At 32.4% G+C, this 19,954-nt stretch overlaps 1 protein-coding gene across 1 annotated transcript in view; it reads left to right on the forward strand.

The window, feature by feature from the left end:
• Nucleotides 1-4,572: 4,572 nt before the first annotated feature.
• LOC115885609 (metabotropic glutamate receptor 4) overlaps nt 4,573-19,954 on the forward strand; it is a 350,895-nt gene continuing 335,513 nt past the window's right edge. Inside the window, exon 1 of the mRNA XM_030904570.1 lies at nt 4,573-4,665. Coding sequence (XP_030760430.1) covers nt 4,644-4,665 — 22 coding nt within the window. The 5' untranslated portion in view covers nt 4,573-4,643. The remainder of the gene's footprint in view (nt 4,666-19,954) is intronic.

Genomic DNA, 19,954 nt, shown 5'->3' on the forward strand with positions numbered 1-19,954 from the left:
ACGTGGATAGTGGAGTTTTAGCAGCTTGTTGAATATCCAAAGACTCGTCATTATCACCCATTTTTTCATAAAACTTTGTAGGAAATACGGCGACGTTTGAACCTGACACAACTTTGTCATTAAACAATGACGAAAAATAAACGATTACCAGAACATTTTAAAAAATGTTTAAAAATAAATAATAATAATAGCATGAAAATCTCAAATTGTCCGCTTTTACAAAAAATCTTTGCATCCCGTGCTGAAAATACATTCATTTTGCAACTTGTTACATAAATAGCTATTCTATATCTAAAAAGGTTTTCTCTGGAAAGTCAAGGCGTAAAACGAATAAACTCTCAAAATACTTCTTAGGTCGTACCGAGCGTTTGAAAACTTCTCCCCAGCACTTCCTCTATTATTAAACAATTTAAGTATCCACATCCTCCATTAGTTCTGACCGTGTCTGGGAAGTAGTCGCTAAAATTTTACGTTCTGTCGCATAACTTTCAGCTTTATAAAGCGGATGCCTGCGACTGTGTTCCTTAAATACTCTCTGATACTAGCCATTATCTTTATTAGCTAATACAGCGTCCCGACAAGAACTTTTTATTAGTATTTATACGTGGTGTGCTCTAGCAGTTTACTTTTATCTTACGGTACAGCTTGCTTTGGCAGTATACTTGCATTAAGATTAAATTTAAAAAAAAATATATATTTTTACAAAAAAAAATGGCTTAAGAGAAATACAACATTGCTCTGCTTTACAAGTTGCTGTTTTCAAGCCAAATCTCACACCGTTTTATGTGATACAAAGTTTTATGATCAAGCTACTTTGAATATTGACAGTTTAATTTTTTTATCTTCGTTATTGAGTTAAGAACCTCTTAACTCACGCATTTTGAGTGAGTTAAGATCTTCTTAACTCACGCATTTTCATTACTGCACTCCATGTTTAGATGACTACCAAAGAGAAAAACATATTTTGTAAAACATTTATTTTGCACTAAATACCTACTAAATACAAATAAACTGTTCTATTGATAATAATTATAAAAAACATTAAAACTTATTTATTATAAATGTTAATGATACAGTTTGAACAATTTTTCAAGTAAATGCCTGATGAAGCATATTTATTTTTTTATTTAGCGTATGGCTCTAGTACATATAAAATCACATGTTATTATCACAGCTGTAAATATACTAATAATAAGAATACGAACGAAAATTGAAACATGTCAAACTTGTCACAAACAAACATCTAGTCTTTTTATATAATCAATCGCACTTGGTGTTGCCTTCAGGAAATCTCCAAAATCTCCCTCATATGCCGTTAAAGCGCATTCTTCTCTAATATGTCGAACAGTCTGTCGTAGAGCCCCACAATTACATACCGGGGTGGTGGCCTTTTCCCATTTATAGAGAGAATCCATGCACCTGCCATGTTCGGTTCTCAGCCTGTTTAGAGTTTCCCATATTTTGCGAGGCTCCTCAAAACCAGGAGGAACTGCTGAAATACATGTAAAATCCCGACTTTGTGGTGGAGCGTTTTCCATCCATTCGTTCATCCATGCATCATATAAGTTGAACTCTGCGTTCTCGTCAGTATTCCCAAGTGTTTTTGATGAGAGTGGTGGCTTTCTTGAGCAGAGTCTATTAATATTTAGATCCGCTATGTCACAATGTACTGGTAGTTCCCGGTTTAGCAATATTTTCTTGTGTTCTCTATGTAAAGCCTGTTTTCTCCTCAAGTTAGGAGGAGGTATGTTACTTAAAACAGGCAACCAGTATGTGGCGTAGTTCACATAGCCCCTGAGATGATTCGCATTGTGATATTCAGCTGGACATATCCACTTTGTTGACATGGGCACTATTCAACCAGACAGGCGAACAGTATTCGGCCGTTGAGTACACGAGGCTCAAGGCTGATGTTCTTAGAGTGGCCGCAGATGATCCCCATGTGGTGCCGCATAGCTTTTGTAATATGTTGTTCCGTGTGCGTATTTTTGCAGCAACCTTGGTGAGATGGACCTTAAATGACAAAGTTCTATCCAACGTAACTCCAAGATATGTGGGTTGTCTGTTGTGTGAGAGCCGTCTTCCCTCAAAGTATACCTCAAGTTCCCTATTTGCCACTCTGTTATTGAGGTGAAAACAAGAAGCCTCTGTTTTACAAACGTTTGGTTTAAGCCACTGTTTGCGAAAATACTCTGCTAGTACTGACAAATCAGATGTTAAGACTTGCTCAGTAACTTCCATTGACCTATGTCAGGTGGCTATAACCCAGTCATCGGCATATCCGAACTTTCTACATATTGTTTTTGGTATGTCGGCTATGTACAGGTTGAAAAGCAAGGGTGCTAATACCGATCCCTGCGGTAATCCATTGTTTTTTTTACAATTTAAATTTCCCACTTAGATCTCAATAATTTTTCAAAGAGGTAAAATATAAAACACAATGGAACGCAGCTATTTTATGTATCCCTTTTGTGGTTTCGGGTATGCGACGTTGCTGAATACTAATGTCTTATTTCCACTATCTGTATTCACGGTTTTTGTTTTTGGATGAAACAAAATGCAAACAACTTTGGATAGCAATTTTCCGAATGTCACTGATTGTAAATTATAAGATTTCTATGCATAAGGCTCGCTCTGTGTCTAATAAAAAATACATAAATAAAACATAAGTTCGGGCAGTTTATAAATTCAGTGTTTTTTGTTGTCTAAAATTTATTCATTTTAGCAAAGAGTTTAGGAATACAAGTACCCTTACATGATTTTTAATTAAAAAAATACATAACGTACCCAAATAGCATTTTTGCACACATTTTAGATAATGTTTCTAAATGTGAAGAAACAAAATACCAAACTAAAATAGTCTATGTCTGTGTTTGGATTTCAAAATTAAAACAACCAACAAAATATCTACCCCCGCCAAAATTTTTTTGTTTTAAAATCTTTGTTTTATGTTTTCTCGCACAAAAAATGTCTGGTAAAAGCAAATTCATAGTTTAATTTAATAACAAGATTTCATATTTGTAATGCCCCTTCTGTATATCATTATTTGTTGCTACAGAATATTTTTGTTTGAAATATAGATTTTTATTTCTATATCATGGTTCTGAAAGTAAAAATATATAAATCAATGTAAGTAGAACGCGTTCTTTTGAGTTTAAAATTAAGTTTAAAACAGCCAATAAAAACATATATTTTTAGTTAAAAACTCTAGCACTAGGCAACATGACAGAATTTTAATTCGTTATTTTATAAAATTGACATTGAGTCGGACACAAATCATCTAAATTATATCATATTTGTGCCTAAAAAGAGAAAAACTTGTGTTTCGAAAATGAATAGACAATAAATGGAAACTTTGTTTCCAAAACGTTTCGATTTAGCACTACCTGTGTACAAATTTCGAACTAGTCACCTGTCAACAACGCCAATCAAAACTTCTAGTCAAAATAATTAAAACATTTTTACTTACTTATTATAACACAATTAAAACATAAAAACATGTATTCCATTGTGAAATAAAGAAAAAAAAACGTTTGCTGGTAACATTTTTCTATTGGGTATGGGTAGTGGTTGTTATTACATTTATTCTTAAAACAAACCATCTCTGTACTGCGTATAATAAATAATTATAAAATCGCCTAAGAAAAATTAATTATAGTACTATAAAATTTTAATTATAGTACTATAAAAACTTGAAAATGCTTAAATTCAAAAAATGCAGAACAAAATCCCAACAATTAAAGTAAGGTTATGTTCTCAAATTTGACAGAATATCAAATAAATTATGGAAACTTTTCAGGCACAAAACGGCTACGAAATCCGTAAATGTGAGCCACATCTGTTTCTTAAAGGTATCGAAAAATTTGTGACACTAAGATCTTATAACTTATGGTAAAATGTTTCCCAACAAAAAGTGATTTATGTTACGAAACGTATGTATCAAAAATGTTTTTCTCAGCAGATATTTTGTTTCGATTTTGTGTCTAAAAATGCTACTTGAGGTAAAACCAAACTCATTATTCATTTAAAAAAGAAATTCCAATACCTTTATACTACATTCAGGAAGATAAACATTTTCTTATAAATCTTTTCAGTTCATTATAAAAAATGTGTGCTAAATCTGAAATGAAAAACTCACCGATTTAACAGTCAATGCAGCCAATTATTACATCATCATGAAGCCAAACAGTTATCTCATAGTAACTATATTACTTACATTTCTACAATGTGCTTCTGGAAAACGCTTATCCGACCAAAAACACAGAAGATCATTCACCAACCATCACTTACATATCAAATCCGACAACTTATTTCTAAACGAAAACGACTTTAAGCGAGGCTTTAGAGAAGAGACTAGGTCACAAATTCACAAGATCCGGCATCATCACGAAGAGATTCATTGGCCGGTTAAGAAAATAGCCGTCGTGGAAGGCGATATCATTTTGGGTGGCTTGATGATGGTTCATGAACGAGAGGACTCAGTAACGTGCGGCCCGATAATGCCCCAGGGTGGGGTACAAGCTTTAGAAGCAATGCTGTATACTCTGGATAGATTAAACCATGCAGACAGAAGACTGTTGCCCAACATATCATTAGGAGCACATATTCTGGACGACTGTGATAAAGATACTTATGGATTGGAAATGGCAGTCGACTTTATAAAAGGTAAGTCACAAATTTCCTCTTTCTGACATTAGATGTTTGTTTATGAATGTATTGTATTCTATAAAATATTGGATGATTGTTAGGGTTATATAAAATGCAGAAAAGTTAAAAATGCCTTATACTTGCAATTGTGCGAATATTTTGCATAAAATCATCTGATGAGATAATATTTAACCTTATTACAATTTAAATGGGATATCCTATGTCCAGTGTTCAGATCAACCATACGTTATGTTCGGTTGTCCCAAGGAAAAACACAGTGTTTGATAAAAATATTTTTGTGAGAAACTAAGGGTAAAAGTTGCTTTCTTATACAGATCACATTTAAGATACTGGGTTTTTTAGTCTGTATTTTCGTTATTTCGCTGTAAATCTATATTTTTACGATTGCAATGGGTAGATAATGACAAAGTATGTTAAAAATGATATTTACAAAAAAAATATACTGTGTTTCTCCCTGGGACAACCGTGTTTACAATGTGATATGTACGATATACCGGGTGTTGCATCGTCGAGCGGGATATAGGAAATCCCAAGTAAATTTTAATGCGGTCAATTATTGGCTTCCCTAATTATTTTAGAGAATAATTCTTTGTAAGTTTATTGAAGAGCACTAAAATCCACATTCAAAAGAATAACTTTAGATATTTTTGATTAGCCCGTTTACGAGTTATCGCCGATTTCTTTTTAAATATTTCTCCTTTTTTATGATGAGTTAAAAAATGCTATTTCTGCCGAATGCAATAGAATTTCAGTTTACCAACTAGCGAATGTTATGGAAGAGAATTTTATGATCGCCTGGGTTATTGTCTAGTAGTCGATGAAGGAATATTTCAACATCTTCTTAAATCCTAAAGTTCTAACAATTTAATAGTATCTAAATTAATAAGTTATTGAATATTGTAATAGTACTATAATTAACCTTGTAATTGATTACTTTATATTACTTTAATTCATATTAATTTGTATTTATAAATACATCTTTAAGATTTCCGATGTAGGAATGAGTTTTCAATAATAATAAAGCACTAAATAGGTAAATTTCTGAAATGACAACTTCATTTGACAGTTATCTTTTACCTTGACTGATGCTCATAAGTAAATACAGGGCCATAAGAAAGGAGAAATATTTAAAAAGAAATCGGCGATAACTCGTAAACGAGCTAATCAAAAATATCTAAAGTTATTATTTTGAATGTGGGTTTTAGTGCTCTTCAATAAACTTAAATAGAATTATTCTCTAAAATAATTAGGGAAGTCAATAATTCACCCCATTAAAATTTACATGGGATTTCCTATGTCCCGTCCGACGATGCAACACCCGGTATACCACACATGTATACGATGCGATATTTATGCAAATTTTTCTATCGAACTAAATATTACATTGTATATGAAAAAAATAGATACATAATATTTTTGGACATGGTAATCATTTTCTAACATTTTAATTTTATTTGTTTATTTTTTCCAAATTAATATTAATTACTTTAATAAGTATAGGTAAATATATACTGTACAATTTAAAATCTTTCTTAAAATATATTTTATTAGAAAAAATATTGGTCAGATTAAATTTAAAATCCTCTGCTGATACTTGAAGTTTTTTTACGGCTCAGCCTAATGTAGCGAAAGAGAAAACTTTCTAATTGGTCATGACAAGAATACTGATACCATAGGAGAGTTATATTGGTTGTAGCTTCGGCTTAAATATAAAATTTACTTTTCTTTCGGAAGAATGAAGATCAGACATAAATTGGCTTTGTTAAAATATACTATTTCTTTGCTTGCAGACTTTTAATTGCACAGCTTAGAGATATACTGAACTGTAAAGTATAATTAAAACCCATTTTGTAATTTTTTTTTAGAAGTTTATATATTTTTTATTATTACGAGAATACTTACATTAAATAAGCTTAAATAAAAAGTTTCTTGCCTAAAATAAAATTTATTTTATATCGGTTGTGAAAACCAAACCAAACAATATGTAGAATAAATAATACGGAAGATTCTTCTTTTTTCTTGAATTTTATGTTTTACCATTTCAGTCAATTTTAAGTGTTTGAGAGTTTCTTTTAAAATGCTTGTGAGGTATATGGTTACGATATTTCTAAAGCAGTACATTTTATTTTATAAATATACAAATTTTTATGTAAGTTTTGTTAATTAAATACTTTGTTTTTGGAGCATGGAGAGGTTTTTGTAAAATGCAAAATGTTTACTTTGAATATCAGTTGATCCGATTAGTGCGATGTAACTGAATAGCACTCTCAAAAATATGGGCATCTATATAATATGTATAAATAATTTGTTGTATAAATAATTTATATAGACCAAATTTTATCATCTCAAACATGCTACCTGTTATTTTATGTTTGCTTGCTTTCCCTGTAACTGAGCTCTTTTAAAAATGTAAATACTTGAAATCACCATCGAAAAGTTTATTACGCTTCTTAAAATGTTAAGATAATAAAATACTTTCCATTCACTTCTTGCATTAAAATCTAATAAAACATCAAGTGCGTCTCAAAACTGGCTCGCCCCTATAACTTTTTCATTTTTTAAATAAAAAAAAACGATATTTGATATGTTAGTATGCGACATAAATTAGAATTGATTGGTGTATTCGATTCTTTTCGGTCACTTCCTGTTTTACCGGACATTACTACAACAATTTTTTGATTCTTAAAAGGCACTCTATGTATTTTTTTTTACTTTATTTTATAGAAAATTTCCTTCTGAATAGAATGACATATCATATGTCAACTTTTGACATATTTGCTTCAAAAAGAACATCGTATTTTACACTTCAATCTAGAATACCATGGCTGTGTTAAAAACACAAATTTTTAATCAAGGAGCCTTGGAAAAATAGATTTGATCGTCTAGTATTTTTAATGTCTTGTCCTGGCCGGTTAAAAGTTGCCCAAATCGTATTTTTAATTATATCTCGTTTTTTTCAAATAGAACGAGGGTTACTCACTTGCATATTTGGAAAAGGCATTTTTTTACGAATAATTTGGTACCATACAATTGATATTTTGAGTCAAATTGTCGTTATGAACCGCATGTTACAATTTCAAATAAATCATATGCAAAAATGTTAAAAGTTGACATATTGTCATTCTATTCAGACTGTCGTTTTCTACCGAATAAAGTAAAAAAAATACCGAGGATGTTATTTGAAAATCAAAAGTTGTAGTCATTTCCGATAAAACAGGAAGTGATCGAAAACAATTGGATACGTCATTCAATCCTAATTTATTTCATATACTAACATACCAAATCTCGTTTTTTTTTCTGAAAAAATAAAAAAGTTATAGGGTTGAACCACTTTTGAGACGCACCCGGTATTATTTTAAAATTTATATGGTAATTGAAATATTTCCTGTTAATAATTGAATTTTGCCTAGTAAACCCAATTAAGTCCAATATTATGTTTTATTCTTTACCCAGTACAAACTATCTTTTGCATTTTTTTTCATATACCCATAATACTAATTTATTATTACTTACAAAAACCAAGTTAATTGCTCCCAAAATAAATTCTTCAAGAAATTATAAAAAAAACATATAAATGTATTATTTTAAAACATTCATAAATTCAATATTCGGCTATTTATAACTTCCAAAAAAAGTCAGTCTTTTTTTCTTTATTTCTCTTTTCGATTAATCCCCGAAGTTTATTTTTCGTAAGCGCCCAACTTTTCCAAACTTTCACTCTCCATTCCGAAGGTCTCTGCCTCCGCTTCTACATAACGTCGTTAGCTGATGTTTTAACTTAATTACGATTTTCCCCACTTGTTCCTTCTCAAAATTAGGGCAGATTGTAGCAAACAAACGCGTTATAGCCGCCCAGACGTGTCTATAATTACGTCCAATGGGTAAATAATTTAGATCCTAAGTGGAAGTGAATTGGGAAAACGCCATTTTGCAGCTTTAATTTGGGTTAAACTTTTATTCAGGATAATGTTAATTTTCTTGGAGTTAATGTAGTAAGAGTGTTAATAAAGTTGGTATCTTTCAGGACTCAACTTTAAAAAAGAGAGTTAAACGCCAAACTTTTGGAGGTTCTCGAAGTTAAGATAACCGTGGTAATGTTGATTAAAGAAATAAGAAGATGGGCAACCTTATAGGCGATTTCGTGACACCAAATATGTCCGAGATTTAGTTAGTGTTACCGTTATATGTCCGAGATTTAGTTTAGCTCTGCGCCGCACAGTGCGGTATTTGACAGATAGTTGATCGAAATTTCTTTATGTAGACCTTATATAAATTATTGCTATTCTCAATTAAATAGGAAATAATATGAACAAAATAAAGGATAATTTGTCGATTCTAAAAAAAGAAAGAAAAATCACTGTTCCAGTGTTTCCACGGTCAATGCCACTAATGCCAGTAGTAATATCGCAACTAATACTACTAATGCTATGACTGATCCGCGAGCAATGCCCATACCACTAAAGTCGCTACTAATGCCAAATTGTGCTATACTGCTAATGGCACTAATGCGATCGCTTGTACAATAACAATGCCAACGCGGTTTACACCTCGCATTAGTATATCACTGATTGGCAAATTAGAGGAAACCAAGAATGTTTTTCTCATTTTATCACCAAAGTCGCAAAAAGTTGCAGTATTTTATTTTACTGTATGAAAGCCCAATGTTTACTAAGTAAAACGTATATAGACAATATGCTGGATTCTTCGAAATGCGCAACTAAATCTCTAAGTATAATAAAAATGTCACAAATTTAATCAAATTTTCTGAACGCCTAACTTTTAGTTGAAAAAAAAAATCGTTAGTATAGAGAATATCAAAATAAATAATACGTTTTTGTACAATACATACCTGCAGCTTGCTGAGCCATTTTCAATCAAAACAATAATATAAACGTAAAAAGAGCACAAGAACAACAACAATTTATAATTTTAAACATAAAATTTAGCCATTTACCTCTTATCTGTGAGAAGTAACAACTTTGACGTTTCGTTGAAACAAATGAATGCCACTAAACACACCCCTAGCAACGCCATTCATGGCAGAGATGATTTAACTTATCATTAATATTTTTTTTGGGAAATCTTAAACACATTTGCTTTTTTGAATTTCGATCACCTTTTTCATGCTAATACCCCACCGTGCGCCGCTGCGCGCTTAATCGTTTACAGCGCAGCGGATAAAGAAGTTACTAATTGCCTAACGCACAAAAAAATATAGGCAAATTATTTATTAAATTTTTGTAATGATGTTAATTAATGTAGCACGAATGGGTAATAAGTATAATCAACTCTACATATCTACTTGTTTTGTTAAGGAAAAATATATTTAATGCAGTAAATTCTACGTTTTCTAGAATTATTGTTCTCTAAAAACACTACAACCAAAATAGTACATTTCAATTAGAGGTTGATGTGTGTACTATATACCTGGGTAAATAAAATAAAATTTCAATTCTTTAACCGTTGTTATAGAACAACAGTCTCTCTATAAAAGCAGTTTTAAAACAACAAAACAATGCTATTTAGAGTACAGCGTATTTTGTATCGGAAAACCCACTCAAAATTTAATTAGGAACTAAATTGCAAGCCACAGTGTCGGATACGCAAAGAAAACACTTAATTAGCTGACCTACATAACCACTCTGTTGCGGTGAGAATTTCAGTGGTATTAGATATTTAGGTGGAATTCCAAACGGTTCTGTGCAATCAATGGTTAGAATAGTACATTTGCTTTTCGGTCGGCCAGAATTGTTGAGCTGTTTCTAAACTATTTTATTTCTCAAATCGACAAAAGCATACCACACATACAAACGATTTCCGCATACTTTTTATACAGGTTGTTCCAGAATAAAAACCCAATTCGAAATTGATCAAAGAATGCATAGAGAAGCTGAATAAATTAGGCAAAGAAAACAAAGTCCTCCTACACTGGGTGCCTGCTCACCAAGGGAAAGAAGGCAATGAAAAAGCAAATAATCTAGCTAGGAATGGAGCGAACACTCCACTAACTGCACCAGAACCGTTCTGCTTTCCAAGTGGTAACCAACTCAAGGCGGAACTCAAGAACTTGGAAGATTCCATCCGCAACCTGGTATGGAAATCTTGCAATGGTCTAAGACACTCGAAGAAGTTTCTAAGGGCTTATGATCAAGAAAAATCACAGATCTTCCTGGGTCTGAGTAAGAACAATCTTCGGATTGTCACGGGGTTTTTAACAGGGCACTGTCTCCTCAATGAACACCTCAGTAGATTGAAACTAAGAAGAAACGGCGAATGCAGATTCTGTGGGAAAGATGGGGAAACACCAGTACACCTCATCACTGAGTGCGCCGAGACGACAACCATTCGTGCCATGAATTTTGGTACGACTGATATTTGGAGATGGAGAACTACCCTCTATAAAACCGTCCCAGATACTGGCTTTTGTCAAAGCCCTGAGACTGTATGATGAGTTATGATTCAAGAAAGGGGGACACAATGGATCTGTAAGGTCGAAGTGATTAACCCCCCTCCCACTCATTCTAAATTCTAAATTCTAATTCTGTCCCAGAATTCCAATTTCCAGTGCACGTGATCAACTTTGATTGACACGCGATGGCGACAGCGCTGCCAGATTGTGACGGACTTATGATATTCCATAGGTTATTATTTTTGGCTTACCCTAATATACATACATTCCAAATCTCGTTTATCTGAAAAAATAAAATAGTTCCCCTATCGTAAAAACACCCCCGGTATATCTAAACTAGGTATCTTTGTTTGAAAAAATGGTTAAGTGTTCTGAATGATTATACATGTTACTTAAACAAACTTCTCCTTTTTCAATCATATAAAATTAATGTTTCTTACCCCGGAACAAAGACGAAAGTTTTCTCGTCATCCGAAACCAGAGAAAAGTTTCCCGTAACACTACACGAATTACAAAACACGTTTCGGAGTCTAAATCGCTGCCGGCAACTTTTGCATCTGTATCATTAAAATTCTTATTTTAATAATGGAGAAAAAGATTCGGCAAATCTAAATAAACCTTGCTCATTTTTTCTTCTACATTCTATTTGTTACAGTAAAAAACACTTTTTTTTGTATTTATTAGGGGTGGGTACAAGGTGCCACGATCCACTGGCGTCCTCGAGGAAATATTGTGGCTCAGTTATACAAAATTAATAAAAAAATCACACTCAAGACCCAACCTTTTAACCTCTTGTTCTTCTTTTACTTATTTAAGACCTAGCCCAAGTAGCATTTTCACGACTTGCGACCACATGTTTACTAAACACAACGTTGGATTAGTTACAAAAAATAGTTAGCTTCGTACCTTGGGTATTAAAATAAATGTAAACGTTGTTATAACGTTGTGCCGACGTTGAACTAGTACTAGAACGAAGTAAAAGCCTCTGCGACTTCGAATAAACGTTGTCTTGTAACCTTTTTTGCTTAAGTGATCTTTGGGTGATTCGGACAACGTAGTTACAATGTTGGGCAATAAAGAGTTTTCCGACGTCACTTTCAGGACCTATTCCAACGTTATGCAAACGTTGTCTGTTTTACTAATTCCAACGTTGTTTAGATTTCCTTATTCTTACGTTGGTAGGACGTCGAGCCACTACCTTTTGGCAACTGTATTGAACCATAACCTTAAATCTTAAATTTTCACTTCATTATTCTGTTCAGTCAGACAGTTGAGTGCTGTTTTTGTTTTTATAAAAAAAAACTTAATTAAAATGGGACGTAATAAAGGCACATATAAAACTAAATTTAAATATACATCGACATATTCCCGATACTTTATCCACTCCCTTGTTTATTTACAATACAGAGGGCGGCACAAGCTAGACTCTAGGATGGCTAAATTAGGCAATCTTGCGACTAGTATACTACCTGTTAAGGCTGAACTGCGACTTTATTAGTCCAGTATGCGACTACTCGAACTACTCCATCTTAATCTCCAAAACAACAAAGTGAAAGCCGCCATGTTGTTGAATAAGAAAATGTTTCGTTCCTAAAATAGCAATTCCTGCTTTTTGAATACATTAAATTGAAATATTTGACCCTAAACAACACGCGGAAACAATTTTTTTTCGACTACCAATAAATTATTCTCATTTTACTAAAAAAAAATTCAAGAAATTTTTTAAAACTTCTTTAATTTTAAGGCCCATTGGTATTTTTTTAAAGTAGAAACAATACATTTATCAATAAAGTTGTTTGCGTTTAACTTTTGCCTTGGTTAAAGGGTTTCAATAATTATGATCTTCAAACATCCTCCACACTTAAATACTTTTGTTTTGTTTTCCTTTACTGCCATCTGGTATATGTCTCGAACTAAATCATAAAAATAATATTTTTACTATAATTATCAAAATTTAGGATAAAACGCGACTTAGACGCCATATTATTATAGTTTTGTATTTCTGTGAATTAGGATTTTAAACAACGTTGCAATTTGTACTAAATTAGGCTGCTAGCCAACGTAGGTATCCAACGTCATTTCAACCCAAAAATTATTCTCCAAACTAGTGCAGACAAGGGTTGGCACGAGGTTGTGCCGACGTTGCGCCCCGACGTTTGGTCGCGTGACACAACGTTGTCCCGACGTCCAAATGCTGCTTGGGAGTCGATCTTTTAATTTTAAGGTTGCTTCTGTAGGAGTTCTTGGGAGATGGACTGTCAACTGTCTTTCCATCTTTTTGGAGGTCTTCCCTGCTGTCTCTTATCCATGAGTTTCCCTTCAAGAGCTATGCGTGGTAGCTTGTTTTCTTCCATGCGTTTTACCTGTGCGAACCATTGTCTATTTCTTTGCCTACCCCATCTCACTATGTCCTGTATTCCACATTGTTGCCTGATATTTGTGTTTCTAATTCTGTCTCTTCTAGTCTTTCTCATTATGGTTTTTAGGTTCTTTAATTCAGCGACTCTTAACATACTTTTGATCTTATTTGTTTCCATTGTAAGTTGTATACTAAGGGCTCGCAAAGGTTAGTCTTGGGTCGAGATTTCCGTATGTAAAAAGAGTACAATGCGTTTATAATGTACCGAACAAAGAGAGGACAGTAAACACGTTCCCAAACGTATGAAATAAACCGAGAAATTGTGCACATCGCTAAGAGACGTGGAAGGGGATATAGCAGATTTGTCGCACTTGACCGGTCGACCCAATCAATACCTCTGTCAGTACTTAAAGTTCTAGGGAAAGGTGTACGTCATGCGTTCAGCTTCACGATTTAATTACGTCTCGTGATACTTAATTTGTTTATTTATTAACGAGTCGTTGTAATTTTCCCTATAGCTTGAATTTTTTTTAAGTGCAAGCTAGAAACACTTGCATTTTTGCTAAAAATAAGTGGAATTGAGTGGGTGTTCGATAGTGGTCGCGCTATTCGAACTATGAATTCAAAAATCGATATCTTGAAATCTATTAGAAATAATAGATTGTAGTTTTTTCAAGAACTTTGTTAATATTTCTGCCGTATTTTCTTTGTAGACAGTATGTGAAAATCTTTATCAATAAAAAAATTACACGATTGCTGAAAATTGTTTTGCTCTAAAAGTAAATGGATGGATTGTTTACAATTATTGAATGGAAAAAACAACCTTATCGAATTTTTCTTATGTAAACATATTGTAAAATATCCGATCTTGAAAATAAAAAAGTTTCAATATCTAAAGTAGTTCTTGAGTTATGGCCTGTTATGTGTTAAAAAGTTGAGTTTTTGAATTATCGCGATTACTAACGTTTTCTCGTTATAAAAAGTGACACCTTAACGATATCCTTATATTATATAAAAAAATAATTCCATTTGAGATGCTCAGAAACATGTCTAATGATTTTATCTAGTTACCTCTTAAAAAAAGTATTTTAAAAATAAGCGGTTTGCGATCGTGATTTTACTTTACTTGATAGGGAAAGGCGTATCGGCCACGCCGCAACAGCCACCGTCGCGCGTCGCGTCGGTTGGTCGCGTTTCTCTCACTCCGACTTAATAAGATCCCTATGCGATTTACTTCCACACATGTAAATACCGACCCAAACGTAACAGTTGCCAGCACGGTATATTGTGTAATGTAATAATTGTGTTTTGTAATTTCTTGTAATGTTAAAATCCAAAATTCAAAGATATTTTTTATGCTTGAGTAACACAAAAAAAAATATTTCCATTCATGCTTTTCTTCAATTTTGTGCTATTTAATACGAAAATTTTGTTTGAAAGCGCCATAATTCGGGGATCTAATTTTCATTTGAATATTACGCGGAATCAAATTTTGGCAGTACAGGTTTATTGTACCCCCGCATTAGATAATATTTTGTGGTTAGGAACTTAGAGACGCGAAATAAACCATAACTCATGCATATGTATAAGCCGGGGGGAATATTTTAATAAAATAAATCAATATGTACCTACCGTGAGAACCGTTTTCGGTAAATATACACGGGATGTATAATTTTTATCTAAAGTTTTGATAACCTCCAGATAACATCGCAGTTTCAAACTAAACTTAATCAACTATTTTCAGTAAATATTATGAATGTAGTTTCAAGTTGTAACACTGTAACTTTATGCTTCTAACTGTTAGGAAATGTTATGTAAAGTTTGGGAACTAGGATAATTTTGGGAAACACGTGTAGCAAAACTTTAAATTCGATTTTAATAGTATTATTGAGAATGATAGTGTTGGTAAGTGGTATAACAAATTACTGCACGTTTGATCTGGAATAGTCCTGTAGTTATTAGTTATGTAGTTTGCTGGATACGGATTTGTGTATTGTTAGACACATGATCATTATTAATAGTCTTCTATAAATAGAGTATACCGGATGTTGCATCGTCGAGCGGGACATAGGAAATCCCATGTAAATTTTAATGGGGTCAATTATTGGCTTCCCTAATTATTTTAGATAATAATTATATTTAGGTTTATTGAAGAGCACTAAAACCCACATTCAAAAGAACAACTTTAGATATTTTTGATTAGCCCGTTTACGAGTTATCGCCGATTTATTTTTAAAAATTTCTCCTTTCTTATGGCCCTGTATTTATTTATGAGCACCAGTCAAGGTAAAAGATAGCTGTCAAATGAAGTTGTTATTTCAGAAATTTGTCTGTTTAGTGCTTTATTATTATTATTAAAAACTCATACCTACATCGAAAATATTAGCCATGAATTACACTACCGAAGAAAAAGTATTGATGATTAAATGGTATTATCAAGGAAATAGTTATCAGAAAGTGTCGGACATGTTTGCTGTTCTGTATCCGAATAGACCGATACCTGAAAAATCTACAATCGCAAGGAATATCAAGGGAAAATCCAGAAATTTGAGACCAAAGGTACCCTAATAAATAACTGCAGATGTGAATCAAGGCAGGAACAAAGAGAAGATGCAAGAAATGATACCGACTTGGAAGTTTTATTGTGCGTGGAAGAGAACGATGGAAAGATCAGCACAAGGAAACTTGAAGATGAAATAGGAATAGATCACACTACAGCGTTTCGAATTTTGAAACGACATAAATACTATTCCTTCAAATATGAAAAGTACCAAGAGCTACGAGATGGGGACGAAATACGGCGGCAGGCGTTATGTTTTGATATGATGGAAAGAGCAAACACGGATAGGAAATTTTTAAAAAACATGTTTCACTGACGAATGCACGTTTACCTTAAATAATGAACCCAATGTTCAAAATTATTGATATTAGAACAAAGAAAACCAACAGAGGTTTGTCGAAACAAGGACGCAGTATCCACAGAAAGTAAATGTTTGGGCAGGGATATTCGGACACAATATTATCGGGCCATTATTTCGTACGCGAAATTTAAATGCATAATATTATTTGGAACTACTCGAAAATCATATTTTACCTGCTTTACATGATGCCGCTAGGGAAAATAAGGAAGTTTGGTACCAAATGGATGGTTGCCCGACACATAGTACCCTGGCTGGGAATATTTAGACAATAGTTTTAAAGGAAACGTTATTGGCCTAAATCATACAGTAAATTGGTCAGCAAGGTCTCCTGATATTTCGCCAAATGAATTCTTTTTCTGGGGCCATTTATAAAACAGGATATACAAGGATAAAAATTACCCAAATCTAGACGAGTTAAACAATGCTATTTCTGCCGAATGCAATAGAATTTCAGTTTACCAACTAGCGAATGTAAGAAGAGAATTTTATGATCGCCTGGGTTATTGTCTAGCAGTCGATGGAGGAATATTTGAACATCTTCTTAAATCCTAAAGTTCTAACAATTTAATAGTACCTAAATTAATAAGTTATTGAATATTGTAATAATACTCTAATTAACCTTGTAATTGATTATTTTATTTTACTTTAATTCATATTAATTTGTATTTATAAATACATCTTTAAGATTTCCGATGTAGGAATGAGTTTTCAATAATAATAAAGCACTAAATAGGTAAATTTCTGAAATGACAACTTCATTTGACAGTTACCTTTTACCTTGACTGGTGCTAATAAGTAAATACAGAGCCATAAGAAAGGAGAGATATTTAAAAAGAAATCGGCGATAACTCGTAAACGAGCTAATCAAATATATCTAAAGTTATTCTTTGAATGTGGGTTTTAGTGCTCTTCAATAAACCTAAATAGAATTATTCTCTAAAATAATTAGGGAAGCCAATAATTGACCCCATTAAAATTTATATGGGATTTCCTATGTCCCGTCCGACGATGCAACACCCGGTATAAGTAATACGCTAAATATACCAAATATGTCACATCGAGACGTATTTGGTATATTTAGGTTTTAGAGAATAGTCTATTTGTAAATAAAAATAAAAGCAAGCTTTTTTAAATCATCCCAAAGGGCGACTTCTATTTTCTTCATTATACATGCTGGAGCTAATGCAAAACTATATAACTAAAAAGAAAATAAAAACAAACGGCCTACCGTAAGCTGCTAAGTTATTAAACGATTAAGACGACCGAGTGTGCCGAGGAAACAAAAATTCACGGTCACGTAAACGAAGTTCAAACTTTTTTGACTTCTTGTAGTAAAAATTTTAATGACGCTTAAGTGCAAGAGTTTGCTAGTTATGAGAAAACTTGCGAATTTTCAAGAGTTTTTCTCTATTATATATAATTTTTTACCGGTTAAAAGTTTAAGCGTGCTACAATTTGTGCAGTACTGTTGCAGTAAAACTTTTTGACATTTGCTATTCTAATTTCAATGTTTATAATATTTAGTTTAGAAAAAAATTGAATAATAAAACATAATAAAAAATTAATAAAAAATAAAATTTAATTAAATAGTTATTAGACCGATATCATAAATTTGAAATGATTTTGTGCCAAAGGTTCAACAGAAACTGTTTTATCAAATCATTTTTTCAAATAAAAATAAAAAGTTTCCAAGTTTTTATTTCAGTCAAATAACTATCTACTCAACACGATTATTTTTAGTCAATATTGACATGTATTGACTATTTCCATTCTAAATATCTTGTGAACGGTTGCTCGTAGCAATTTTTAGCAAGATACATTTTTTACGTAAAAAATCACGGAAATGTTAAAAAATATACATTCTCAAATATACACTCTTCAAAACAGTTAAAACACAAGTGGCGCCATCTACAGATAAGAGTCGTAATAACATCAAAATCATATTTCTCATGTCAAAAAACTTCCAGACACCAGTTTTATCCAAATATTGACGTTACTTCAAAAATTATTCGAAAAAAGTCGAAATAAAAATGAAACTTCTACACCCCGTATCTCCAAAACTAAGCATTTTCGGACATACATTTATACGAACTTTTTTACTTATTTTTATCTGCGGAATATGTTGCCGAAGTTTCCGGGATACAGTTTGGACCACCCTGTATATTATTTATTTAAAGTAAACTTCCAGACAATATGCGAATCGTAGCAAGTGAGATTATGCAATATAGCAATATTTATAAAACAATTTGTTATATTTTGTTTGATTTTTTGTTTTTCAAGCTAATGAATATTGCTTTGCGAATATGTAGGTATAAATAAATAAGACAATATTTTAATAATAATAATAATAATTAAAACATATTCTATTGAATACCTTTTGTAAATTTATTCTTCGAACAATATTTGCTGTTGAATGTCACTGAATTAGGCAAAAACAATATTATTTATTTTTCAGTAATATAAAGAGAAAATGGCTCTAATTTAACGAGGGTAAAATATAAACTCATTTCTATTTGTTATGCAAGTTTGTATTTCTAGGCTAATTTTAATTGGAAGAGAAGAACACCATTTCTATACAATTATTATATTTATCCCTCTGAAACAATGATAATATACAAAGATCCTTTATAAAAACTAATATCACTGTATATTTTAGATTTCCATCTTTAATACAATGGCTTTTTAAAGTAAATTAATAAAGCATTTTTGGAATAATTCAGCTTTACATTTTTAATTTAAAACAAAATTAATATAAATGATGTATCAAGACTTGACTGTTACAATGTTTAATTAAATATTTAATGAATTTATAGTGAGATTTTAAGGTAGGCCCAGCAAAATAATTTTTGATTCCCGAACCTTGGAAAATTAATTAAAATTATAACGTAGTAACGGAATTCCTCAGTTTTTGTTTTGCAAGTTCTACAGGATTCCTCTAAACGGTCGGTACAAAATTTTATTAAAATCTTCTAGGACTTTTTGTGGGAGAAAAATATATCTAAAACATTAAATAATTTTTAACACTTTATCTTTAAAAAATCTACTGAATAATTTTTATATTTAGTTTTGTTCAATAATTCTCATTATACAAGATGAGTCTTAAATAAGTGCAAATATTTGTAAGGGTAGTATATTTTAACCCCGGAAACACGTGTATAAAATGAGATCGGACCAAATAACCTCTCTTTATCACTACCACAAACCATTCTAGGTGAACAAAATGGATCGAGGAATGTGGAACCATTCTTTTAGGACGGAGTAACCTGGTGTACGAAGATTGCCGAAGGAACAGGAGCTGGAGTATTTGGGAAAAGACCAAGGGCAAGCATATCCTTTTCCTTGGATAAATACTCAACCGTATTCCAGACAGAAATCTTCCCCATTCAACAATGTGCGAGACAAAAAAACAGAAGAGGTTATTCAGGTAGGCGCACCAATATATGCGCAGACAGTCAGGCGGCACTTGGGTCACTTATGAGCCCAAAGGTATCATCGAGACTCGTCTGAGAATGCCTAGGTGAACTGGGAGCTCTGGCACGAAGAAAGAGAATTAAAATATTCTCGGCATCCAAGGCATCGAAAAAGCCGATGAGCTAG

Source organism: Sitophilus oryzae, unplaced genomic scaffold (assembly GCF_002938485.1).
Source record: "Sitophilus oryzae breed Bouriz unplaced genomic scaffold, Soryzae_2.0 scaffold_402_pilon_pilon, whole genome shotgun sequence".
NCBI lineage: Eukaryota > Metazoa > Arthropoda > Insecta > Coleoptera > Curculionidae > Sitophilus > Sitophilus oryzae.